Source organism: Sorex fumeus, unplaced genomic scaffold, assembly GCF_029834395.1.
Source record: "Sorex fumeus unplaced genomic scaffold, SorFum_2.1 ptg000063l, whole genome shotgun sequence".
Lineage (NCBI taxonomy): Eukaryota > Metazoa > Chordata > Mammalia > Eulipotyphla > Soricidae > Sorex > Sorex fumeus.
The window spans coordinates 43,490,319-43,516,176 of NW_026606120.1; the positions used below are offsets into that span (position 1 = coordinate 43,490,319).

The window sequence follows — 25,858 nt, forward strand, 5'->3', positions numbered from 1 at the left end:
CCACACAGTCAGGGGCAGGTGTGACATGGGGCCGTGGGGGGGGACACTGGGTCTTTTGGTGGTGGATAATGTGCACTGGTGAAGGGATGGGTGTTGGATGACTGTATGATCAAAACTCAACTATGAAAGCTTTGTTACTGTACCTCAACGGCGAATCAATAAAAAACAAAAAGAAAGAAAGAAAGAAAGAAAGAAAGAAAGAAAGGTAGGTAGGTGCAGGAGCACAGAAAGTCTAGAAATGCTGAGGCCCGAGCCATAGGGCGTGTCCACTGCAGGGATCCATGGGGCACAAACGTCCCACCACGTGGCCTCAGCCTGGGCACCCAGAAGGAAAGATGCAGTGGGACGCAGTCAGCTGTTTCCAGCAGGAGGGGTCAGGGTTAGAGGACTAACCCAGGGAGAGAGAGGGGATTCTCCACAGTTTACTTCCTGGGCCTGCAGTAGGTCTTATTCCTAGTGTCCCTGAATAGCTGGAGAGGAGGGATCCTTCTTCTCCGCCAAGGTCACTCACCATGGAGCATCTGGTGAGAAGCTTCGCCACATCCACACTGGCTTCTAGGGGACGTCCCGTGTAGTTTCATTTCTTCCTGGGGTGAGGGTGTGAATCCGCGGCCACTCACTCTCATACTGGTGTACAGCGAGTGGCGATGCTCGCAGGAGGAATAACCAACTGCTCATAGCTGGAGAGAAAGCACAAATGGAACCTGGAGGAACCGCTCTGTTGGCGCACAGGTTTGGGGGATCCCCCTGGACTCAGAATTCTGGTTGGAGATCACGGTTGGGTTGGAAGCCCCTCATTCCCCAAATGGGAACCCCCCATTTTGCCACTTCCTAGGACCCCGAAGGGTGCCAAAGGCGGCAACTAACTAGGTCACTAGCGCTCTGCACCCCACCCCAAATCTCAGTACTGGGGGGGGCCCGAGCTCCGCTCCCAGCCAGGTGCCCACGGCTCCCTCTCGCTCGGCGCGCTCCCGGTTCAATTCCCTCCTCTGCTGACCGCGCGGGTGACCCGGCCCCGCGCCCCGGGGCGCCGCGGGGGCGGAGCCGCGGCGGGCTCGGAGGGAGGCCGGAAGGGGTGTGAGTGCGGGGCGGGCCCGGCACCGCCCCGCCCCGGGGAGGGAGCCCGGGGCGCAGCATCCTGGCGCGGGCCGCGGCCGCCGCCGCCACTGCCGTCGGGGAGGCCCCAGCGCGGACATGCCCTCGCCTGGCGCCTGCCGCGGCCCGAGCCGCCCGAGCCCCGCGCTGTAGGCAGCGCAGTGGCGTGACCCGACGGTGCGGACTGTGGACAGCGCGGGGCGGCATGGAGGCGGCGCACCTGCTCCCCGCCGCCGACGTGCTGCGCGGCTTCTCGGTGTCGGCCGAGGACGGCCTGAGCCCGGCGCAGGTGACGGCCGCGCGGGAGCGCTACGGCCCCAACGGTGAGAGCGCGGCGGGGTCCGGGGGCGGCGCGGGCCGGGCCTCAGTTTCCCCGCCGACCCTGCGGCTGCGGAGCGGGCTTTCCCCGGTCGCTGGGCGCGCGGGCAGGAAGCGGGGGCTCCGGAAACCTCTTGAGATGCTCCTAGGGCTCCCGGAGGGGCTGCGCGGCCCCCTCCGTCGGGGACCCTGAGGTGGATTTCGAGGTTTCGGACGCCCTTGCTCATGCTCCCCGCTTGGCTCCCCTGGCTTCCCGCCTCTCGCGGTCCCGGCTGCCCCGCGCGAGCCCGAGTGCGCGCCCCCATCCCCGCCGCCTGCTGCCGGCCACGCGTCGCGTGCAGATGCGCGCGTGGAGCACCGCTGCGGGGGACCGGCGGGACCCGAGGCCAGGCCTCCGGCTGTTCCCTAGAGATCCATAAAACGTCTCGTAGGTGCAGCTTGTCAGCTGGCAGCCTTGGGGCGCCACCCCGCCCCCAGGTCTTCCTCTTTCTGCACCCAGAGGCGGATGTGGCTGGCGGGAGTCGGTGGGGCTTTGATCTGCGCCCCAGGAGACCTACTTCCCTGGGGGTGCAGGGAGGGGTGCGAGTGAAGCCCTCACTCAGGGAGTTTCCTGGGGGAGACCGGGGTGACCCGGAGTGCAGCCAGCCCGGCCGCAGTGGGCAGAGGGGGAGCTTCGTGCTGCGGCTGTCTGGGTGGGAGAAGCGGCATTTCTTCCTCTTTCTTCCGAAGGAGCCCAAAGGCACCGCGAGTGTCAGGTGTAACCCAGTGAGCCTGCATGTGGGGCGCCCCAGGGAAAGTGCAGGGTGACTCCATACCATGGTGGCCCTGCCACCACCCCACGCACCTCCGGCCTCAAGGGCAGAATGTCTGGGCTTCAGAGAGAATCGTCCCACTCCCACGCACAAAGTGCAGCCTGGACTCCATGTCCTGCCAGATCTCACTGTCTCTGGGTTCCCAGCCGTCCAGAGGGAAAGGTGTTCTCCTGACCGCCCCCCCCCATCCCACTGCCCAGGGCTGACTTGAGAAGTAGGAAGAGCTTTGGGGTTAGTATTGGTTTATGAAAACCACCTCTTATATAAATATTATCTTTCTGGAGCAGAAATCCTTTTTCAAAAAAATTAGTTTCTATATTTAGTGCAGCTGTGGGAGGAACTGGGGAGATAAATATTATTTAATATCCCCCATTAGTGACTTGGCAGAGAGGGCGTCCTGTAAAAGCAAGCAGGGCCTGACCCCCTAACCTGGAAGGGAGCAGGCAATAGCCACAGATCTGGAGTCCCACAGCCCAAAGAGCTTGGAATCCCACAGGCCCAGCCCTGCAGGACCCCGACTGGGGACCCTCTTCATCTGGACCCCATATCTTCATTGTTCAGTGGAGGGGCTCTGGCTATTCCCCATGTGGTCAGGGTGAGGGGGTACTGGGTGTCTGGTCGTTGAGCATCCCAGGAGGCGAGAGGTAAGGTTCTCTGTGCGGTGGGAGATAGATGTGCCTTTCCGGGTGGGGGAAAACTGGAGTTCCCTGGTGACTGCCTTGTGCTCTGATGGAGCTGCTTAGATTAAGAGTCACTTGCTTCTTGCTGGGCGCTGTTCTCAGCACCCCGCGTGCTTCTTCCTCCAAACAACTGTATGAAGACACCATCCGTGCTTTCCCACGGGGGGGAACTGAGGCTGGGTTCCAAGCTGGGGTGCAGGTGACATGTAAGGGACATAGCTGTGCGGGGTGGGAGGGGTTGGGGGGTTAGGGGGTTGGGGAGGCTGCTTTCCCTGTCAGTTCTGAGTCAGGGGTCACAGGCTCTGGAACCCCCTGGAATTAGGGTCAGCTCTGCCGTTCCAGCCCAGCTCTGGCCCCAAAGCGCTCTTCCTCCCCCTGGTTCTCAGCTCCCCCTAACCTTCCAGGCAGGTAGGAGAGGGAGTTGCCCCCCGCCCCCGCCGGGTTTCCCAGCTGACCCCTTGTCAGCCCTTCTTGAAGATCGGTTCCTGTAGCCTCCATGAGCCGTAAAGTGGTCCTTTCAGGGTTTTATGCCTCTTCAGAGCTGTGCTACCCTTCACCAGCCATTCCCAGCCGTTCCTCCTCTCTGCACCTCAGTTTCCTCAGGATGGCGCTATAGCAGGACTCTTGTCTTGGATTTTTTTTTTGCATGTTCACTTCCATGAAGCTGCCCTCCTAATCACTCATGTGGCCTGGGTGGGATCTGCAGCTGGAGGGGAACACCCTGAGGACGAGTTCCCCTCACCCCGAGTCTCTGCACCTGCAAGGTCGTTAGCTGAGAAACCACAAGGAAATGATTTGCTTAAGTACCCAAGTGTGCAAATTCTGCCAGATGAGGGAGGGAGGGAGGGAGGGAGGGAGAAAGGCTGGGGCTAGGGTCCTGCTCTCCAACCCCCCCACCACCACCACAGAGCAGGGAGGTGACTCTGCAGTACTCAGTGGGTGTGCCTACCCCACCCCCAACACACACTGCACTGTGCTCCCCAGGGGAGTTCTCTCTGATCTCTGACACCTCCCCCAATAGGGCAGTGACAGTACAACTCTGAACTCACTCACCTTTTTCTGCAGGTCCCAGTGGGGCCCAGGACTCAACCTCAGTGAAGAGGGGGGTGATGAGGAAGGGGAGCACGTCCCTAAGTTTATTTTTTGAATAAAAATCTTTGCATGGGGCAATATTCTGAGTCCCCAGCCCCCACTCCCCATGTTGGGCGCCTTCTGGGTATTCCCAGGGTAGTGGCCCCTGAAGGAGCTGCTTGGACTGCTGGGGCCATTTGGCCCCTTTTCACTCAGCAGTCACTCTTGGCACTCACTCAGGGTGGTAGCTAGTGTGGCTCTGTGGGCTTCTGGTGGGAGCTTCATTTGTTTCGATCTCTGCTGTCACACAGGCATTCCAGAGCACATCCGCTTCCCCATGTCGTGTCACACACTTATAACTATGTAACCCAAAGATAAATTCCTTGAAGTGGAATCACTGGGTCAAAGGGCACGTGTATGTAAGTTTTTGACAGCTGTCATTCGATTGTCTCCATAAATACCCGCAGCTGGCGTGCCTCCCCAGTGCCTCTCCAATGCAACATTTGAGGACATTGGTCTGTGCTGGTCTGCTAGGAAAGATCATAGTGTGGCCTGAATTTTTCCTCCCCCAGACCTGCTGAGCATCTTTGCATGGGCTCAGGAGCCTTTTTTTGGATGGGATGGAAAGTGCTAGACCGTCATGACCAGAGAGAGGCGGTACAGACAGAGCCCAGCCTGCCAGTCACCCACACCTCATGGTCCCTGAGAACACAGGGCTGTGAGTCGGGCAAGGGACCCACGAGATCTGTGGGAGGGTAAGAAGAGGCGGCAGGGATGGAGCCACCCCTCCTGGGCCTTCCACTGCCCACCTATACCGTAGGGTATGGCCCCTGTAGTGCCAGGTGGGACCCAGAGCCTGCTAACTTTTTGCCCCCTCAGCCCTGGCCCCAGTTGGCCGCCTGTACGTGGGAAGCCCATCTGAGTGGCAGGAGGTCAGTGGGGCGGGAGACCTGCAGGGGGGTTAGGACAGACTTGCCCCACCCCCAGCCTCGGTGCCCTCCCCTGTAGAGCAGAGGGGGAGCCTGGATCTCCAGCAGAACTGGAGTGTGACCCCCCCCCCCCCCAGAGCCTCAGCCTCTGCACACACAGATGTTGAGAACACCCTTTGCCTCTCAGGTCAGCTGGAAGGGGAGGTGGTAGATCACGGGGAGTGGGCGGTGTGGGACTCCCTGGGGCCCCCCACAGAGCTGACCAGGCTGTGCTCTCCAGGAGGGCCCCTGGAGACCCAGCAAGGCCAGGTGGGCTGGGCGGGATCTGCCTAGCCAGGGCCTCTCGGAGACTCTGCAAGTGATGATTTAATTGCTCTGCAAATTTACCTTTGAGGAAGACCTTGGTGAACACTTGCCTCTCCCAGTTCCAGCCGACATTTAGAAGCTGAAATACCAGTTTCTAGTGTTGCTAGAAGGAAGGAGTTGCAGGGAGGATTAGGGGAGCAGCTGGTGCAGGAGCCCGGGTGCTGCCTGGCCCTGCGTCCCCTCCTTCTCCTGGGCTCCAGGCGCCCTGCAGGCCCAGGGCCCCAGCCACCACAGTGCACAACTGGGTAAACAGTGGTGCAGGGCTGTGTGGACTCAGGGCTGACTCAGCTGCTCTGCACCATGGAGGTGCGCTGTCAGGTGGGGGTGGCCCCAACTCTAATGATGACGGAGAGAAAAGGGCAGAGTGGAGGCTTAAGGGAAGGTTTCCAGGCCAGCGGGGGATGATGAGAGCAAAATCTCAGAGGGAGGGGCTGGAATGATAACAAAGTGGGTAGGGCGTTTGCCTTGCACAAGGCTGACCCAGGTTCGATTCCCAGCATCCCATATGGTCCCCAGAGCACTGCCAGAGTAACTCTTCCTGAGTGCAGAGCCAGGAGTAACTCCTGTGCATCGCTGGGTGTGACCCAAAAAGAAAAAAAAAATCTCAGAGGGTAGAAGCCTTTGCAAGACCAGAAGAGGTGGGAGCAGAGCAGGGAGCTCAGGGCTGGAATACTTATGTAGGAGGCTGGGTTGTGATACCTGGCACCACAAGGACCCCCAAACATGCCGGAAGCAACCCCTGAACACAGATCCAGGAGTAGCTTCTGAGCTCCACAAGTGTGGCTCAACTTCCCTCCCAGCAAACACAAACAAAAACAAGAAAAGAAAAACCAGAAGAGGTGGCAATGGAAATCCCAGGGCCTCTTGCTTGGCAGAGTAACCATGGACCCCTGAGACATGAGTATTTCTGAAAGGGCAGACTGGGGCCCACTCAGGAAGGCCTTGAGGGTCCTGTGGTGGCTGGTCCCTGTCCTGCAGACCAACACGAGCTGTTGAAGGTTAGCATGGGGGCATTCATTTGTCCAGCATCTACCATGTGTAGGAGCGGGGGTCTTGTGAAGCCTGGGGGCTGCTCTTGTGCTGGCTCGACAACTGCTCTCACCCCCGCTTGACGACCTCCCACCCAGCTGTGCGTGGTTCTCAGCACTTCGCGTTTTGCCCCTTGTCGTCACAGCACCCTGCTGACATCATTCCTCTTCATACCCCCATGGGAAGATGGGGGCCCTGGACCACTGCTCAAACATGCGTGTGAGTTGGGCTGGAGCGATAGCACAGCGAGTAGGGCTTGCACATGGCCGACCCGGGTTCAATTCCCAGCATCCGATATGGTTCCCCGAGCACTGCCAGGAGTAATTCCTGAGTGCATGAGCCAGGAGTAACCCCTGTGCATTGCTGGGTGTGACCCAAAAAGAAAAAAGAAAAAAAAACATGCGTGTGTGGCCGTCTCTCTCCAGGAGTGAGCTCAGGGCTTCAACTCACCCCCTCTGTACCAGACTCTGCCTGCAGCTGTGAAGTGTTTCAGCTCGCACCCTCTCTGGCCCATGACCTACAGCCGAACTCTAGGCCCCTCCAGCATCTCTGGGTTGGCTCACAGAGGGGACCTTGCGAGAGGTAGCGGGGGGCTTTCTCTCACACACCCCCAATTCAGCTGAGGACAAGGAAGGGAGCACATCCTGGGCCGACTTGGACAGCTGGGTCGATGAATGAAGTGGGCTGAGCTGGGCATTCTCCTGAACTGGGACACCCGACCCAGCAGCTCCCTCAGTGCTGCCTCAGCAGCCAGGGCACAGGAAGCTGCACAGTTTGGGGCACCTGGAGAGGGGGACCCCTCTGACGATGAGGCTCAGTCTTGGGGAGGGGAAGTGGAGCCAATGGGGTCTTGCAGAATCAGAGTGTGTTGCAGGCCTGACTAGAGCAGGAAGGATCTGATACCCCCAAATACTGTCCCTGAAGACCCAAGGCCGGCAGGAGGGGTGGGAGCAAGCGAGATCCCCAATCAGGGCCTTGAGTCCAGTCATCAGAATGGGGGATACCACATGTCTGTTAGGTAACGTTGAGAAATTGGGCGGGATGGGAGGGCAGGGCTGCCCGCAGTAGCACAGGAGCCCAGAGCAGGGGGCCGAGCCCCAGCTGCCTTGGTACCCACCTCCTCCTGCCACTTCCCAGCTGTGTGTCTGTGAATGGCTCGCTCAGCCTGTGTTTCACAGTTTCACTCTGTCAAATGGAAATACTTGCCTCTTCCTTATGTGGTGTCTTGAGAATCACAAGAGGGCAGTGCCCCTGATGAATTAGAGTGACGTCTGGCCCACCAGCAGGGTTCTGGCCTGATTCTCCTGCGTATCTCACACACCAGCCTCCCATCCATCCATCACTTATGCAGTTGACACATTGGAGTTACACACCCCGCTTGAGAGCGGATGGGGGCTCCCAGGGAATGAGGGTCCCAGCAGACCTGTCTTCCAGCTGTGCAGGCCAGGTAGGGCATCTGCTGTGACCACACATCTGGCTGAGCCCCTGGGAGCCGTGGAGCCAGTAGAAGCAGAGCCTTGAAGAAGTCAGGTCTGAGAAGAAGTGGAGCCCATCCAGGTCAGCTCAGTGGCCACAATCCCAGTTCTCTGTGGCTAAAATCACAGCAGCCGTTTCTTCTCCCCTGTTCTGCCCCCGTGTTCCCGGATGGTCAACTGTGGCTCTGGGCCTCTCAGACAGTGTCACTCAGCTCCACAGAGCAGGCACCTGTCAGAGAGAGGGAGTGAGCGACTGGAGTGATAGCACAGAGGGTTGCCTTGCACACCTGGGTAGACCTGGGTTCCATCCCTGGCATCCCATATGATCTCCTGAGCACCAGGAGTAATTCCTGAGTGCGGATCTAGGAGTAACCCTGGAGCACACCAGGTATGACCCAAAAAGCCAAAAGAGAAAGAGAGGGGCTGGAATGATAGCACAGTGGGTAGGGCATTTGCCTTGCACACGGCCAACCCGGGTTTGATTCCCAACATCCCATATGGTCCCCTGAGCACCGCCAGGGGTAATTCCTGAGTGCATGAGCCAGGAATAACCCCTGTGTATTGCGAGGTATGGCCCAAAAAGAAAAAAAAGAGAGCGATAGACCGAGAGCTCCTGACCCCCGCCCTCCACCAGGGCAGGCCCCCTCCCCTTTGAGAGTCTTCCCCAAGGTCATTCCCCCTGGTCAGGCACACCCGTCCTTCCTTTCGCAACCCACTGGGCACCCAACAGTGCCCACCATGGGGGCAAAACCCAGAATATTTGGGGAAATGCCCTGTTGACCTCCAGAGGTGGCTCGGGTCATGGGTCAGAGAGCAAGGGGGAGGAGCCAAGTGGAAGGTGAGCCTGAGACCAAGTGAGGCTGTGGGGGCGGGGACGGGGTGGTGGGGGCTGGTCCTGGTCCGAAGGCCCCATGTGTAAGCATACATGACAGGTTTCCAAGCCTCGTACCTCAGCCTTGCCCAGAAAAAAATCCCGAGTCTAGTGCATGGGGTTGTCTGCCGTCAGAGTGAGGGTGGGGACAAGATGGATTCAGGTGAGACTTGAGACACTCTTTGGGGTCAGGAACCCTAAGGATTTCCACACAGGCGGGGCTGAGGCTTCCCCACCCCGGTTAAGAGCCGGGGAGTTGGCACCCTTAGGGGCTGGAGCCGGGATTGGGCCTGGCCAGGGTGGCTGCCGATGGACCCTGCTTCATCGGAGAATTGGCCCAGAAACCTGGCTTGGTCTCCCCCGCCTTTCCTGTTCACTTCAGCTAAATAGATCAGAAGGAAAAAGTCTGTTTGATTTTAATCTCAACGCAGGACACTGGAGATTACATTTTCCACGGAAAATGTCAGTCGCTGCCTAAAATAGGTCTTTGGAGAAAATGCTAGAAAGTGTATTTTTAGGTTACAGTTTTTCCCTCCTGGGATTATTGTGGGCTACTGGGCACTCAGCATGGGGCTGCTGCCAGGTGCAGACCCCAGACCTTCCAGACAGGTGCAGGACTCCCAGGAAAAAGCTGCTGAACAGAGGCAGGGGGACAGAGGCAAGGGCCAGTGTCTGGAGGGAGGACGAGGAAGAGGGATGCTGGTGGGCCTTGGGCTCAGCTTCCAGGAGCGCCATGCCGCTGGTCCCCTCAGCCCTCTGCACACACCTGGGGAGGCGGGGGTGGGCCTCCCATCAGGCAGGGCTTCAGGCTGACCTCAGCAGGTCTGAGCCCCTCCAGCCGATGGAGAAGCCCCCCAGAGTGCCTGCCCAGGGCCTCGTTCCTTCCTCTCCCACAGACCCCACAGACACCCCGACTTGCTCTGTGACCCAGTTCCCTGCTGTCACCCCAGCTCTTGCAACTGTGGAGGGGTTGATGTTCCCAGGTGCCGCTTCCTCTGCAGGCTGTGGGGAAGACTCAGAACTTGAGGGGTCCGGGCGTCTGGCTCCACCTGACCAGAATGTGGGCGATGGCTGGTGATACTGGGGAGAGGGGATGTATGTCTGGGGACATTTGCATGTGTCGGCCTGGAGGGGTCGTCACTGAATGTGCCCAGAGTGTGGGATCTGGCAAAGGACAATGGACGCAGCTGGGCACTGACCCCTAACTGCCCAGAGAGAGGGCCAGGGGTGAGGTCAGAGGCAGCCTGAGCTCACATTCTCACTTTGAGGTGCATTGGCCTTGTCAAGGGGATGGGGCACCCGGGACGGGTCTGGGTGGCCACCTGAGAAAGTGAAAGTGTAGGAAGTGAAGGTGAGAACTGCCTGGGAGGGACCGGCTGAGGGACTTACGCCGGACACCTCAGCCAGAGTGGGGTGGCACCCTGGACCTCAAACTATTCATTCTGTGGCCTCAGAGACTGGGGATCCATCCAGAACATCGTGGTGGGGGATGGGCTGCTCCGAGGCGCCCCCTGAGCCTCACCCACCGTCTCTTGTCTCCTTATGGCTCCCATGAATATCTGGACTCCGCAGAGCTCCCGACAGAGGAAGGTGAGGTCGCACCCCCGCCCTCCCCCGCCCCCTGCGAGGTCTGTACACCCCCAGGCTCCCTCTCTCCTCTCCCTGGGGCCAGCCTCACGGGTGCTCTGCTTCCCAGGGAAGTCCTTATGGGAGCTGGTGCTGGAGCAGTTTCAGGACCTGCTGGTGCGCATCCTGCTGCTGGCCGCCCTGGTCTCCTTCGTGAGTACGGCCTGTGCCCCGGGGGCCGGGAGGCAGGGTTGGGACAGGGCCGTGCCTGGCTTTGCCATGGGTGCCCCGGCTGCTCCCTCTGGCCTCACCTTCCCTGACTGGAATCCTTCCAGCCTGCGCCTGCCGCCCGGCTCCCCCTTGGTCCCACCAGGCCCCCTGACACTCTGACGGAGGGAGCCCCCAGCCCCTGGCCCTGGCCCAGGGCTCCTTACCTGCCGCTTGGTGATGTTCTGGACCAGATACGCCTTCCTGAGGGAGCTGGCCTACAAACCGTGTCAGATTTAGCTGCATGCCCTGCCTCTCCCCTCCATATGCCAGCAGAGTGCCTCACTGTGCCAGTCACATCTGCAGACCTTGCCCGGGTCCCCGAGGGCCTAAACCACCCACTGGAGAGCTCCCAGGCTCCCTGGCTCCTCCATCACCCTCACACCCTCCACTCACTGACGTGTCCCCTTGCTCTTCCTCACTCCCTTGGCCTGAACACCCCCTGGACCTGAGGGGCCAGTCATCAGCCCTTGCTGGTGGGACCTGCCCTTCTGCAGGCCCCATGCCGGGGGGGGGGGGACCAGGACCCTCAACTTGGTGGTCAGAGTGTAGGGCTCTGTGGGGTATTGGGGTAGCTCTCCCCTCACCCGTCTCTGGGTCTCACCTCCCTGGACAGGCACTGTCCTTGTGGGCACTGGACCAAGGGAACAGTGCCCTTCACACCGGTGCTCTACCCTTGCACATGGACCCCAAGCCCGTGACCCCTTTCCACCTCTCTTATTTCTGAGTTGAGTTCTGAGTCTGTAGCTGGTCACCTTGTGAGAGTTGTGAGATATGACTGCTGGGCCCCATCCATTTATTTTTCTTTTGTTTTTCCTTTTTTAAAAAAATCGGGGGCTGGAGCGATAGCAAAGTGGGTACGGCATTTACCTTGCACGCGGCCTACCTGGGTTTGATTCCCAGCATCCCATATGGTCCCCTGACTACCGTCAGTAAGTGCATGAGTCAGGAGTAACCCCTGTGCAATGCCAGTGTGACCCCCCCTCAAAAAAAAATCTGACTTTGGGACCACACCTAGCAGCCCTGGGCTTATCCCTGACTCTGAGTTGAGGAGTTATTCCTGGTGGAGCTTGGGGAACCACATGGGGTTCTGGGGATCAATTCCAGGTCAGTTGAGTGCAAGGGAAGTGCCCTACTCACTGTACTATTTCTCTGACCCACCCACCCCAGTTTCTGCCTTGGGAAGTCTGGGATGGACCCCAAGAGCTGTATTTCTAGCAAGTTCTCAGATGCCGCCACTACTGGTGGTCCTTGAGTGGGCCATGTGGCCACTACGTGTGGATCTTCCAAACCAGGGCTTTTACAGAGACTCCTCCCAAGGCCAGGCCCCTCCCCACGTGTCTGCCCTAAAGTCCGGGGTGCCCCCAGCAGCGCCCAGACTCACCAGCTCTGATGGGTAGGTGCTGGCCTGGTTTGAGGAGGGCGAGGAGACCACCACAGCCTTCGTGGAGCCGCTGGTCATCATGCTGATCCTCGTGGCCAATGCCATCGTGGGAGTGTGGCAGGTGGGAGCTCGGGGATGGGGCTGAGCCCTGGGGTCCCCCACCCCGCCTGCTGCTTCCTGGTCCCCAGCGTGTCACCCCACAGGGTCTCCTGTCTCGCAGGAGCGCAATGCTGAGAGCGCCATCGAAGCACTGAAGGAGTATGAGCCTGAGATGGGCAAGGTGATCCGCACGGACCGCAGGGGCGTGCAGAGGATCCGGGCCCGGGACATCGTCCCCGGGGACATCGTGGAAGTGGCCGGTATGTGGACAGCAGCTCTTGGTATATCACAGCCCTCTCCTCCTCCTCCGTGGTCTCAGTGGCAGGGGTGACGCCCAGATCCCTCCAGATCCCTTGGGCAAAAATGCTTTTTGACAGCTGGGGAGATTGCGCTGGGGCCAGGATACTCTGAGAGATCCCAGCCCGCCACCCAGAAGGTCTTGCTCCTAGGAACCACCTTGGTTTTCTGGGTCACCAGGGAGGGACAGCAGCAAGAGCCATGCTTAGCCAAGTCACGCTTCCTCCACAGTGGGGGACAAGGTACCTGCTGACCTCCGGCTCCTGGAGATTAAGTCTACCACGTTGAGAGTGGACCAGTCCATCCTGACAGGTGAGGGAGGCCGAGAGGCCGGGGTGAGGGGGGCGCAGGGAGAATGGGGGTGTCTGGATTCATGTGACGCCTCTCATTTCTGACCCCGTGACCAGGAGAATCTGTGTCAGTGACCAAGCACACAGACGCCATCCCAGACCCCAGAGCTGTGAACCAGGACAAGAAGAACATGCTGTTTTCCGTAAGTAGCCAGGGCAGGGCGGACAGCAACAACCAAAATAAACCTTTCGATGGGGAGCCTCATCGATGACCAGAAATACCTGCAGATGTGTAGCAGTCCTGACAGCTGTTTCCTGAAGCGTGTGTGCCTAGCATTGCTCTCTGCCTCTGATATGTAGAAACTTAGTTTTTTTTTTCTTTTTGGGTCACACCCTGTGATGTTCAGGGGATACTCCTGGCTCTGAACTCAGGAATTACACCTGGTGGTGCTTGGGGGACCATATGGGATGCTGGGGATTGAACCCGGGTCAGCCTCATGCAAGCAAATGCCCTCCCTGCTGTGCTATCGCCCCAGCCCCTAAACTGAGTTCTTAATCCATTTAATCCTCCTCACACCATTGACAGCATTACTTTCTCTAACCCCCTTTCTTCTTCTTGGTGCTAAGGATTAACCACCCAGGGGCTCACACTTGTGACGCAGGTGCTCTCCCACGGAGAGAGCCACATTCCTTTGTTATCTGCGCCTTTCAGCACGGAAACAGGCACTGAGTGGGTCAGGAAGTTGCCCGACGACACACAGCCTGAGTGGCACAAGTGGGGGACACTGGCTCAGACTAGCCGACTGCGGGACTTTTCTTTTTCCTTGACCTGCACGGCTGGTTCTGCCCTGCTCTTGGAGAGGGCCAGCGCCCACTTAGGACCACCCAGCTGAGATGATTCCAGAGGGAGGAGGGTTGCCAAACAGCTGGAGGATGGAAGCTGGAGGATGGGGAAAGTACCAAACTGCTAGGCTCTGCTGTGTCTTCTCAGGGAGAGGGTGAAATGGACTCTGGTGGGCAGGATCTGCCCATGGCACCCCAGGAATGGGAGCAAATGCCACAGGCTGCCGGCAATAGGGGCACTGAGCCTGTGGCCACGGAAGGGCCAGCCAGGGCCAGTGACTTAGAAACAGGATGCTCTGTTTTAATCTTTTCTTCCTTTTTTTTTTTTTGGTTTTGGGCACCACACCTGATGGTGCTCAGGGCTTACTCCTGGCTCTTCACTCAGCAATCACTCCTGGCAATGCTTGGGAGACTATATGAGCATATATGAGTTGTTTAGGATTGAACCCAGGTCTGCTGCATGCACGGCAAGCACCCTACCTGCAGTCTTTCCAGCCCCAAGTTTTTCAGTTCGTGACTCCATTTTGCCCAAGAATGTTTCACACACCTGGGATGTGTTTATAGCATAGGTGTGCAAACCAAACATTTATCAATAACAGATCATTAATTTATTTTCAAACAATGCTTTAGAAAGTTGCATGGCTTCTGTAACTTCATCCACTGTTTAAGAAGCTCAGGCCGCAGGCCCCTAGTCCTTAGGGGCTAGCAGACCTCCAGGGAGGTGAATAGAAGTGAAGAAACCGAATTTGCCCACAACTCTTTGAGGCTGGTGCACTGCCAGGCAATATGGGAGCCGTGAACAGCTGCCTGGGTAGAAGAGGACCACTGGGGAATGCCCAGGCCTCTGCCCCTGCCACTGAGAAGCTTTCTCAGGAGCCGGGTGTAGCTAATTGAGAGGGCCTGAGGTGGAGGGCTGGAGCTGCCAAGGTTGCCATTGGTGCCTCTTTCATACCAACCATGACTCAGGGCACCACTCGGAGGAGTACTGAGATACCAGATTCCTGGGAGCAGGTATGACCTGGGCCTCTGTTGAATTGTTTTGCAGAAGAGACCCCTAAGGGGCTGGAGTGACAGGACAGTGGGTAGGCGCTTGCCTTACGCGCAGCTGATCCGGTTCCAATCCCCAGCACCCCATATGGCCCCCCAAGCCCGCCAAGAGTGATCGCTGAGTGCAGAGCCAGGAGTGATCTCGGAGCACCACTGGGTGCAGTTTAACCCCACCCCCTCAGTAGGCCTCCTAAAAAGAGAGAACAAGAGAGCTGGCACCCCGCCAGGCACATGGGAGCTGTGAACACATCCGTGAGAGTGACAGAGAGAGCATTGAGGCTTGGCTAGGGGAGCCTAATACAGGACCTGGGGGTTTTAATGGGGCTTAGGAATGACTGCACTTAAGCTCCAGTTTTCTGGATTGTTCGGTAAATATTTGCAAACCTTTTTACCTGGGGCTGCTGTATTGATCATTCCCAAGACCTGTTTGAGTGGACCAGAGCTGGGTCACATCACTTGGCCAGTGTCAGCCAGCACTTGCCCTGTGCTGGGCCCCCAGTGAGGCACTACTGGTTTCTGGACTGACCCGAACCCCAGCATCAGAGAGCTGACCCTCAGGATGACAGTATCTCCTAATGTCAGTGACAGAAGCCGGGGGACACCAAGTGACGTCATGCAGGGTCCTCATTCCCCCTGTGCCATGGCAGGGGTACTCAGCTTTTCTCCTCACCCCTCCCCTCCTCGACCAGGGCACCAACATCGCGTCAGGCAAGGCAGTGGGTGTGGCGGTGGCCACGGGCCTGAACACGGAGCTGGGGAAGATCCGGAGTCAGATGGCGGCCGTGGAGCCAGAGCGGACGCCCCTGCAACGTAAACTGGACGAATTCGGGCGGCAGCTGTCCCACGCCATCTCTGTCATCTGTGTGGCCGTGTGGGTCATCAACATCGGCCACTTTGCTGACCCGGCCCATGGTGGCTCCTGGCTCCGGGGTGCTGTCTACTACTTCAAGATCGCCGTGGCCCTGGCCGTGGCTGCCATCCCGGAGGGCCTCCCTGCCGTCATCACCACCTGCCTGGCGCTGGGCACGCGGCGCATGGCTCGCAAGAATGCCATCGTGCGCAGCCTACCCTCCGTGGAGACACTGGGCTGCACCTCGGTCATCTGCTCCGACAAGACAGGCACGCTCACCACCAACCAGATGTCCGTCTGCCGGGTGAGTGTCTGGACTACTCGCCCGGGTGCGGCCTTATGGTACTGGGCAGGCTGCCCTCCCTCGCTGGGCCCTTCCCTGGCTGCTTTTTTTTTTTTTTTTTTAATTTGTGGGTCACACCCGGCGATGTACAGGGGTTACTCCTGGCTCGTGCACATAGGATTTACTCCTGGCGGTGCTCGGGAGACCATATGGGATGCTGGGAATTGAACCTGGGTGCAAGGCAAATGCCCTACCCGCTGTGCTATCGCTCCAGCCCCCCTGGCTTCTTTTTGATCAAGATTAGAGAAGAGGGACCGGAGCAATCGTACAGCAGGTAGGGTGCTTGCCTTGTACCTGGCCTACCTGGGTTTCATTCCCAGCGCCCTGTAAGTCCCCCGAGGACCACCAGAGTAATTCCCAAGTGTAGAGCCAGGAGTAAGCCTCTCCAGTGTGGCCCACCCCCAAACAAAGAGTGGAGAGGAGCACTGCCTGGCTGGGCACAGGTCCCTACGACCCACATGTCACCTTTGGGTACATCTCTGAATGTCAGTCGATTGCCATGATGGCTTGGGGGAGGGTCAGCTGCATCCTTGGCATCCGTGCCGACCTGGGCCGAGACCCAGCTTCTCCCCTGTCCTGCCTGCTCTTCAGTGCACCCTGTTATCAGATACACCAGCTCCAGTGGCCTGGGAAGGGCCAGGGCAGGAATTATTTATTCTCAGGCACTCGATCCCACATCCCAGGCCCACTGCCCTTCGGCTCCAGGCATTCTGGCCTTGGGCCAGGCGGGTGCCGTGAAGGCTGTGGGTTCGCTCCCCCCACCCTCTCCACTGCCCACCCCGTGGGTATCTGAGGCCTCTCCCAGCCAGCCACAGGGAAGGGAGCCAGTGAGCTTTGTGACTCTGCAGCCCCCGGTGTCCCTCGGAGGGCTTTATCAGAGCAGCTTCCTCGGCTGAAATAGGACTCGGAAACTACAGTTGAGTCCATTGGGGTGCAGTGGGGAGCACATGAAGGCAGGAGCATTCCCTGAACACCTGCTGAGTGCTGGGTTGGCCGTGGCATGGGAATGTGCTATATGGTAGCTTCTGGAAAGCCAGACTCCCTGGCAGAGCCTCTGACAGACAAGAAAGTGGGAGCCTGAGTCCCTGAGAAGCACATCAGGGCCGGGGACCCTGTAGACCCAGTGCAAGGTCCTCCGGGAACACTTTTGGAAAGAGCAGTCTGTGCTCCCAGTGGACTGGGGGGGACTCCTTCTTGGGGGCCTGGGAGCTCTCCGCTGGGAGGCAGGAGGGACTGGCGTCCCCTTCTCCCTGTCAGCAGCTCTAAAGAGATCTGGAGGGTCCTAACTCAGGGCTTCCTCAGGTCCAGGGCATCCAAGGAGCCACCTGAACGTTCCCAGGGGGCAGAACGGGCTCTCAGAGACCTGGATTTTTTTTTTTTTTTGCTTTTTGAATCACACGGGCGATGCTCAGGGGTTACTCCTGGCTCTGCACTTAGGAATTACTCCTGACGGTGCTCAGGGAATCATATGTGATGTTGGGAACTGAACCCGGGTTGGCCGCGTGCAAGGCAAACGCCCTACCCGCTGTGCTATCGCTACAGTGATCCCGAGACCTGGATCCTGAACTCTCCTGTGCACCGCTGAGACCCTACAGGAGAGGGGGAGGGTTCCCTGCACCACCCCCTGAGCTGCCCTGAGTGTACCCCCTTCCCGCCTTCTAGATGTTTGTGGTGGCTGAGGCGAAAACAGACTCCTGCCGTTTGCATGAATTCACCATCTCTGGCACCACCTACACCCCTGAGGGTGAAGTGTAAGTGGAGGCCATGGGGTGGTGGGGGGTGCAACTCGGAGGATTGACAGGGGCCAGGCCTGGGGACTGGGGCCTTGGGCAGCCGCTCCCAGGGACGGGGCGGGGGTGTCTGAGGTTTTGCACTGACCTTGCTCTGATGCAGGCGCCAGGGGGACCAGAAGGTTCGCTGTGGGCAGTTTGACGGACTGGTGGAGCTGGCAACCATCTGTGCCTTGTGCAATGACTCTGCGCTGGACTACAACGAGGTGGGCCTGCGCTCCCTGTCGTGACCACCGCAGGGTTGAGGCCACTGGACACACTCCTGCCCCCCCAGCCAGCTCCCAGGGCACCCCTTTTGGCGTGAGCCCCACACCTCTGAACACAGCCCTCTGTTGCTGCCTCCTCAGGCCGGAGCTCCGGGGCTGCCCTGGACAGGGCTGAAGGCCGGAGGCCCCTGCAGGGAGAGGGCAGGGTGCAGGTGTTTAAGACAGAAGCACAGTCTGTCCCACTGGAATGGGGTGGGGGGTGATGCCCCTTGCCAGGAAGAATTGGCCAGACCAAGTTAGACCCAACGGTAGGGTGAGGACAGCAGTTTTGAGCAGGGGAGAGGCAAGGTCCAACTGTGCTGTTTAACTCTGGGCCAAACTTCTGCGGGGACCCCAGAACAGATGGGAACGGCTGCACAACCAGGAGCATCCTTGGAGCCTCTGGGAGAGGGCAAGGATTGCTGAGACTTAAGGGCCCAAGTCCTGAGACTTGGTGTTAGTTAGGTGAGAGAGGGGTTGGAGGCCAGCGTTAACTCGGGCGCTGTCCCGCTGGGTCACTCCATGCCACAGAGAAGGGATGTTTGGTGCCTGAGGGTCCCCAGCAGGCAGCACCTGGACGTGAGGGGTTGTGTCTGGACTGGACATGGGCAATTGTGAGCATGTGAAGGGTCAGGGCGGGAGGCCCATGAGGGAGAGAGGGGAGCAGGAGGAGCGAGGCCGGGATGGCCGGGCAGATAGGAGAGTGGTCAGATGAGTGCAGAGGGTGCGGACAGCGGGAGGCAGAGGCCCCTGGTGGGAGATCTGGGATGGGTGGGGACAAGAGATGGTCAGAAAGGAAGGTGAGTAGACCCCCGCTGCCCCCGGGCTGCTGGGCCACAAGGACCCACAGGCCTGGTGCAAAGTTGCTTACAGGGGGATCTGGCTGGTTGCTCTAGAGGTCAGAGAGGGAGGGGGAGAAGGGGCTGGGGGTCCCCCAGGATGTCCCCTGGCCCTTGACCCCAGACCTCGTGTGCCATCAGGCCAAGAACGCATATGAGAAGCTGGGCGAGGCCACTGAGACAGCCCTGACCTGCCTGGTGGAGAAGATGAATGTGTTTGACACAGACCTCGAGGGCCTGTCCCGGGTGGAGCGAACCAGCGCCTGCAACTCGGTGAGCTGTGGGAGGGGAGGAGGGAGTGCAGGGAGGCTCTGGGAGGAGGAGGACACTTCGGGGGGGAAGAAGAGTTTGTGCGAGGACTGGGAAGGGCCCAGCATCTCCAGGAAGCTGGCCAAGGGCCCTGGACCTAGCAAGGTGCGGGAGGCTTGAGGGTCAAGTTTGAGGGGTGGGTAGCTGGGAGTGAGGGCTTGTGGGTTGGGGGAGTCTTCCTGGGTACCACAGCTGGCCAAGAAGTGCTGAAAGCCTCTGGTCTGCCCCCTGTCCTGGCTGCCGGAACCGCAGGTCATTAAGCAGCTGATGCGAAAGGACTTCACGCTGGAGTTTTCCCGAGACCGGAAGTCCATGTCGGTGTACTGCACGCCCACCCGCTCTGACTCGGCAGCCAGAGGCAGCAAGATGTTTGTGAAGGTGGGATGCAGTGCTGCGGGCGGCATTTCTTGCACCCCCGGGGTCCCTGGGGGCGAGCCTCCTGCTCTCTGAAGCATCGGGCACTCCTGGGAGGCCCGGCAGGAACTGAGGCTGCCATCAGCTCAGTGAATCCAGAACAAGGGTGTGGGCTGGCAGTGGAGAGCAGGGAGGAGAGCCCGGGCTCACGTGAGGCCTGCTCCGAGCCGTGCTCCCAGACCCAGACTGAGGGCAGTACCTGGCCTCACACGTGCCCTGGGGTCACTCTCCTCTTCTGGGGCCTCACTGTCCTGGGACAGGTCAACCAGGGAGCCCTTGGCCTATGGATGTCATTGACGGGCCTCTTTGGTACTTTGTGTTTGGGAAATGGAATCTCAAGAGAGGGACGGAACTGGCTCCAAACAAACCTCTGTCCACACCATCTCCTGTTAACTGTGTCTGCACCTGAAGTAGGAATCATAGCCCTGATCTCTACCCTGCTTTGGGGGTCTTTCTACGGGGGGCCCTCACAAGTGATGCTCAGGGGCCCAGGGGCCATGCCTGTGATACTCAACCAACTGGACCTAGCGACTCAAGGTTAGGGCTGAGGATGCCGTGAGTGCTCGGGGCTCCATCAGGTGCTGCTCTGGGGCCTGGGTGCTGCCTGGGAATGGTCTGGGGTGCAGGCAGCATATCTCCCGAGCCTTTGCACTGTTTCTCTGTGCCCATGCAGTGAAGCTCTGGCCCTTTTGAAGTGGAAAGCTTTCTATGTCGGGAGTTTGTGCCCCTTTAGCATGGCCTTGGAGAAGAGGGGGCACCGTGGGTGGGATCATTCATGAAATAAATGCTCTGGAGCTTGTTCCAGCTGAGACCCTGACAAAGACCAGCTCTGCCAAGTCACACCCTCAGTCTAGTGTCATTCCGGCTCTGTGTCAGAACTCGGCTTGTTAACTGTGTCTGCACCTGAAGTAGGAATCATAGCCCCGATCTCTACCCTGCTTTGGGGTAGAGATCTCCTGCTGTGGAGACTCTTGCTGAGCACGGAGCCCTGAGCACCAGGCAGGGCGCGGGGTCTGCAGGAAGGTCCCTATTCCCGGCTCATGCCCCAAATAGCAGGGGATCATTTCTTTCTTTTTTTTTTGTATTGTTTTTTTGCTTCTTGGGTCATGCCAGCGATGCTCAGGGGTTCCTCCTGGCTCTTCACTCAGGAATTACTCCTGGCAGTGCTCAGGGGACCCTATGGGATGCTGGGGATCGAACCTGGGTCTGCTGCATGCAAGGCAAACACCCTCCCCGCTGTGCTATCGCTCCAGCCCCTGGGGACCATTTCTGAAGGGGCCTCCCCATTGCCCACTCTCATGGGGTTTACTCATAGTGGGGTCTGGGGGTTCTGGTCCCAGCTTTCCTAGAGGTGACATGTCCCCTGGGTCAGCTGCACCCCAAATCTGGACCTCATTCCCCTAGTTGGGCATGAGGGAGGCCAAGGTTCCTTCCTGATGAGCTGGCCTCTCTCACCCCACACGCTGCAGGGGGCTCCGGAGAGTGTGATTGAGCGCTGCACCTCCGTCCGCGTGGGGAGCCGCTCGGTCCCGCTGGACGCCAACTCCAGAGAGCAGATACTGGCCAAGATCCGGGATTGGGGCTCAGGCTCGGACACGCTGCGCTGCCTGGCACTGGCCACCCGGGATGCGCCCCCCAGGAAGGAGGACATGCAGCTGGACGACAGCAGCAAGTTCGTGCAGTATGAGGTGGGTCCCAGCCTGGGCGTCGTGGGGGCCGACAGTGGCCAGAAGGTCAGCAAGGGGAGGGTGTGCCGAGAACCTTACTCACGTCCATCCCTTCCCTGCAGACGGATCTGACTTTCGTGGGCTGTGTGGGCATGCTGGACCCCCCACGGCCGGAAGTGGCCGCGTGCATTGAACGCTGCCGCCAAGCTGGCATCCGGGTGGTCATGATCACCGGGGACAACAAGGGCACAGCTGTGGCCATCTGCCGCCGGCTGGGCATCTTTGGGGAGACGGAGGACGTGGAGGGTAAGGCCTACACCGGCCGCGAGTTTGACGACCTCAGCCCCGAGCAGCAGCGCCAGGCCTGCCGCACGGCTCGCTGCTTCGCCCGGGTGGAGCCGGCACACAAGTCTCGCATCGTGGAGAACCTGCAGTCCTTCCACGAGATCACAGCCATGGTGAGGCCACGCGGGGCCGTGGGCGGGGTGGGGGTGACACTTCAGGGCTTGGCCAGCCAGCCTGCAACCCGCCTTGTTCTTATTTTCCCAACGTTCTATTGTGCGGCCTTTCTGACCCACTGAAAGATGTGAGCCCCAATGGGCCTTCCCTGGACTGGATGGTCTCGTGCCCTCCCTGTGGACACAGCCTTGTGTTGTATCGTGTGCGGGTCCGTCTCCGTGGCTCCGGGCACACATCACCTTCTTCTCCCTCGTTGCTCCTTGGCGGGGCTTCTTTTGAAAAAGTTTTAAATGGAGGGCCACATTGGTGATGTTCAGGGGCTACACCAGGCTTGGTGATCAGGGACTGTTACTGGGGGTGCTTGGGGGACCGTCCGTGTGGTGCTGGGCATGACACATAGGTCTTCTGTGTGCAAAGCATGTGCTCTAGCCAGTGAGCTACTGCTCCAGTCCAAGCTTTGTCAATCTATTCCAGTCCCTCCCTCCCTCCCTCCCTTCCTTTCTCCTTCTTTCCTTCCTCCTCCTCCTTCCTTTCTGCTTCCTTCCTCCTTCCTTCCTTTTTTCTTTCCTTCCTTCCCCCTTCCTTCCTCCTTCCTCCTTCCTCCTCCTTCCTCCCTCCCTCCCTCCCTCCTTCCCTCCCTCCCTTCCTCCCTCCCTCCCTCCCTCCCTCCCTCCCTTCCTTCCTTCCTTCCTCCTTCCCTCCCTCCCTCCCTCCCTCCCTCCCTCCCTCCCTTCCTTCCTTCCTCCTTCCCTCCCTCCCTCCCTCCCTTCCTTCCTTCCTTCCTTCCTCCCTCCCTCCCTTCCTTCCTCCCTCCCTCCCTCCCTCCTTCCCTCCCTCCCTCCCTCCCTTCTTTCCTTCCTTCTTCCTTCCTTCCTTCCTCCTTCCCTCCCTCCCTCCCTCCCTTCTTTCCTTCCTTCCTTCCTTCCTTCCTTCCTTCCTTCCTCCCTCCCTCCCTCCCTCCTTCCCTCCCTCCCTCCCTCCCTCCCTCCCTTCTTTCCTTCCTTCTTCCTTCCTTCCTTCCTTCCTCCTTCCCTCCCTCCCTCCCTCCCTCCCTTCTTTCCTTCCTTCCTTCCTTCCTTCCTTCCTTCCTTCCTCCTTCCCTCCCTCCCTCCCTCCCTTCCTTCCTTCCTTCCTTCCTCCCTCCCTCCCTTCCTTCCTCCCTCCCTCCCTCCCTCCTTCCCTCCCTCCCTCCCTCCCTTCTTTCCTTCCTTCTTCCTTCCTTCCTTCCTCCTTCCCTCCCTCCCTCCCTCCCTTCTTTCCTTCCTTCCTTCCTTCCTTCCTTCCTTCCTTCCTCCCTCCCTCCCTCCCTCCTTCCCTCCCTCCCTCCCTCCCTCCCTTCTTTCCTTCCTTCTTCCTTCCTTCCTTCCTTCCTCCTTCCCTCCCTCCCTCCCTCCCTCCCTTCTTTCCTTCCTTCCTTCCTTCCTTCCTTCCTTCCTTCCTTCCTTCCTCCTTCCCTCCCTCCCTACCCCTCTTCCTTAATTTCATTAATTCATGCTGCTTTATCTTGAAAAAAAAAAAGGAAAAGAAAAAAGCTTCACAAAGATTCTCAGGAACCAATCCAAAATGCCTAGCATAGCTTCTTGGAGGGTGCTGTCAGACTTTCAGATCTGACCTTCAGCTGCCCTGTTCCCAGGGTTAGCCTGGGCCCCTCACAGAGAACTGTGAGAGCAGCAGCATAGACAAAACAGGCCCTCCTTTCCTGCTGTTGATGCTGTTACTGTTATCATCATGGTGCTTGGGCTCAAGCCCAAGGATACTCATTGTTTCCTCCGCTGTGGTTGAGCTGTCGTAGCCTCCAGGTGTGTGCCGTTGCTGTTTCAGACTCACATGCTGTCAGCCAGCATCTCCCCCAGGGGTCAGAGCCCCTCCACATGCTCCCACGCCCCTTCTCTTCTCCCCTCTCCCCTCCCTCACCTTCTTGGTTCCGCTTCCGTTGATCATGCAGTCATTCCTTTTCTCCTGAGATTTTTTTGGGGGAACACACCCAGTGATGCTCAGGGCTTACTCCTGGCTCTGCGCTCAGGAATCATTCCTGGCGGTGCTCAGAGCACCATATGGGATGCCAGAGATGGAACCCAGGTTGACGGCATGTGAGGGAAGCCCCCTACCCACAGCATCATCTCTCCATCCCCAAATGTGTCCACTTTCACATTTTATTTTAGGCACTTTTTAACCTTAAACCTGGGTGACCTGCCTTGGTTCCAACTTTCACCTAATCCTTGACCTCATCATATCTTTGACCTCGCCCCTGGCAGATGGGGTGAACAATGTCCCCGCCCTGAAGAAAGCTGCGATGGGCATTTGTCCCTGACCTCAATTCCACCTAGTCCACGACCAGTCTGAGGTCCATCTTGGCCCTCAGCTTGGACTCACCCTCATCTGTCCCACCAGGCTCTCTTCCCTGTGCAGATGTGGTCTCTCTGACCCGTTGCTGTCTGCATCACCTGCCTTCTCCTTGGCCTATCCCAGTCCGTTTCTTTTCTTTTACTGGTGCCGTCCTTGGCAGTGCTCCAGGGCTTGCGAGCTTACTCCTGGCTCAGCACTCAGGGATATTTCCTGGCCCAGGATTGAACCTGGTTGGTTGTGCGCAAGGCAGACACCCAGTGTTCTCTGGTTCTCCTCCTTTCAGTGTCTAATAAACTCAGTTTACTCAGTTGTTATTTATTCACCTGCTTATTAATTTATGGTATAGATCAGCTCTTTTCTCCCCCCTGGCCCATAAGCCTGCTCCCTTAGCAGTCATCAAATAATTTATATTGTTTGTTTCAAAAAATGTATCTCACAATGTTCTTTCTAAAGCCACTTTCTGAGGATTTACTGAACTATTTATTTCTAAGTTCATTCTTCTTTATTTTTTTTGATTGATCAGATGCCATTTATTCTATTCTCATGCCCTTTCACTCCTGTCTCTCTCTCTCTCCTTCTCTTCTGGGCCCCAATCTGGAACCCTGCTCTCCTGCTGACTCTGACTCTTGATCTTGCCTTCTTTGTTTATTTTTTAATTTTTACCCCCTGAGATCGTTCTTTTTGATTTTTTGCTTTGGGGCCATATCTAGCAATGTTCAGGGTTTACTCCTGGCTCTGTGCTCAGGAATTACGCCTGGCAGTGCACGGGAGACCAGACGGGATGCTAGGGATGGAACCTGGGTTGGCCGCATGCAAGGCAAAGCCCTACCCACTCTCCACTCTCCTTTCATCCGGCCCCTCTAAGCTCAGCTCATGAACTGACCTCTCTGTTGGTTTTGTCCAGCTTCCTTGGAAACGCACCCTCAGTGGGGATGGGCTGAGTTGAGTGGAAGTTCAGACTTGATCCTCCCCCACTTGTCCCCCCAGACTGGAGATGGGGTGAACGATGCCCCTGCCCTGAAGAAAGCTGAGATTGGCATTGCCATGGGCTCGGGCACAGCTGTGGCCAAGTCGGCCGCGGAGATGGTGCTCTCCGATGACAACTTTGCCTCCATCGTGGCTGCCGTGGAGGAGGGCCGGGCCATCTACAGCAACATGAAGCAGTTCATCCGCTACCTCATCTCGTCCAATGTTGGCGAGGTTGTCTGGTGAGGCCCGTTGCCCCTGCTCACAGCCCTCCACACAGAGAAAGCGTCTGTTCCGGGATAGGGCAGCAAGGATGGAGGGACACATGCCTCGTCCTGATGGGGGCTCCCGGGGCTTCAGCACCAACCTGGAAGCTCCCCCCATTCCTCTGTCTAACCTTCCTGCTTCCAGAGTGATATGAGATGGATGCACTAGCCCCGCCTTTGGACAGGGATGGATGGGGTGTGTGCTGGTGTGTGTTTGGATGTGCCTACTATGCACACGTGGGAGTGTACCTGAGTGAGGGTGCATGTCCGTGTATGCTCTTGTGCATCTTGTTTGTTTTTGTTTTGGGCAGGGTAGGGGCACATCTAGTGTTGCTTAGGGTGACACCTGGCTCTGCACTCAGGAGTCACTCCTGGCGGGGCTCAGGGATGCTGGGGATCGAACTCTGGTCAGTCATGTGCAAGGTGAGCACCATTCCCACTGTCCTATCACTCCAGCTCCTGATCTTGTGCACCTTTGGGCATGAGTATGAGCACATCTGAGGGGCAGAGGGAGCCTGAACCTGTGAATTCTGCAGCCATGTAGGTGTTGGCTCGTACTTGTGGGCTGGTATGGCGTGTGCTAGGTTTTTGTCCTGACCTTTCAGTCAGACCTAGACACCAGATCTGGACCCTCTTTGGCAAGAGCTAGAACCCATGACTTTGATTTCAGCATTTTCCTTACGGCAATTCTGGGTCTGCCTGAAGCCTTGATCCCTGTGCAGCTGCTCTGGGTGAACCTGGTGACAGACGGCTTACCTGCCACGGCCCTGGGCTTCAACCCTCCAGACCTGGACATCATGGAGAAGCTGCCCCGGAACCCTCGCGAGGCCCTCATCAGTGGCTGGCTCTTCTTCCGATACTTGGCTATTGGAGGTGAGCAGGGGGCCCAGCTCTGGGTCGGATTCCCGGAGATTCCTAAGGCTAG

At 58.5% G+C, this 25,858-nt stretch overlaps 1 protein-coding gene across 1 annotated transcript in view; it reads left to right on the forward strand.

Annotated features, from left to right (window-relative positions):
- Positions 1 to 1,181: 1,181 nt before the first annotated feature.
- The window catches only part of ATP2A3 (ATPase sarcoplasmic/endoplasmic reticulum Ca2+ transporting 3), a 31,876-nt gene continuing 7,199 nt past the window's right edge, over positions 1,182 to 25,858 (forward strand). The window contains exons 1-16 of the mRNA XM_056127105.1: positions 1,182 to 1,418; positions 10,219 to 10,236; positions 10,343 to 10,425; positions 11,880 to 11,984; positions 12,084 to 12,222; positions 12,491 to 12,571; positions 12,667 to 12,752; positions 15,129 to 15,593; positions 17,295 to 17,383; positions 17,526 to 17,628; positions 18,648 to 18,779; positions 19,068 to 19,193; positions 20,699 to 20,917; positions 21,019 to 21,354; positions 24,689 to 24,909; positions 25,604 to 25,806. Coding sequence (XP_055983080.1) covers positions 1,301 to 1,418; positions 10,219 to 10,236; positions 10,343 to 10,425; positions 11,880 to 11,984; positions 12,084 to 12,222; positions 12,491 to 12,571; positions 12,667 to 12,752; positions 15,129 to 15,593; positions 17,295 to 17,383; positions 17,526 to 17,628; positions 18,648 to 18,779; positions 19,068 to 19,193; positions 20,699 to 20,917; positions 21,019 to 21,354; positions 24,689 to 24,909; positions 25,604 to 25,806 — 2,524 coding nt within the window. The 5' untranslated portion in view covers positions 1,182 to 1,300. The remainder of the gene's footprint in view (positions 1,419 to 10,218; positions 10,237 to 10,342; positions 10,426 to 11,879; positions 11,985 to 12,083; positions 12,223 to 12,490; positions 12,572 to 12,666; positions 12,753 to 15,128; positions 15,594 to 17,294; positions 17,384 to 17,525; positions 17,629 to 18,647; positions 18,780 to 19,067; positions 19,194 to 20,698; positions 20,918 to 21,018; positions 21,355 to 24,688; positions 24,910 to 25,603; positions 25,807 to 25,858) is intronic.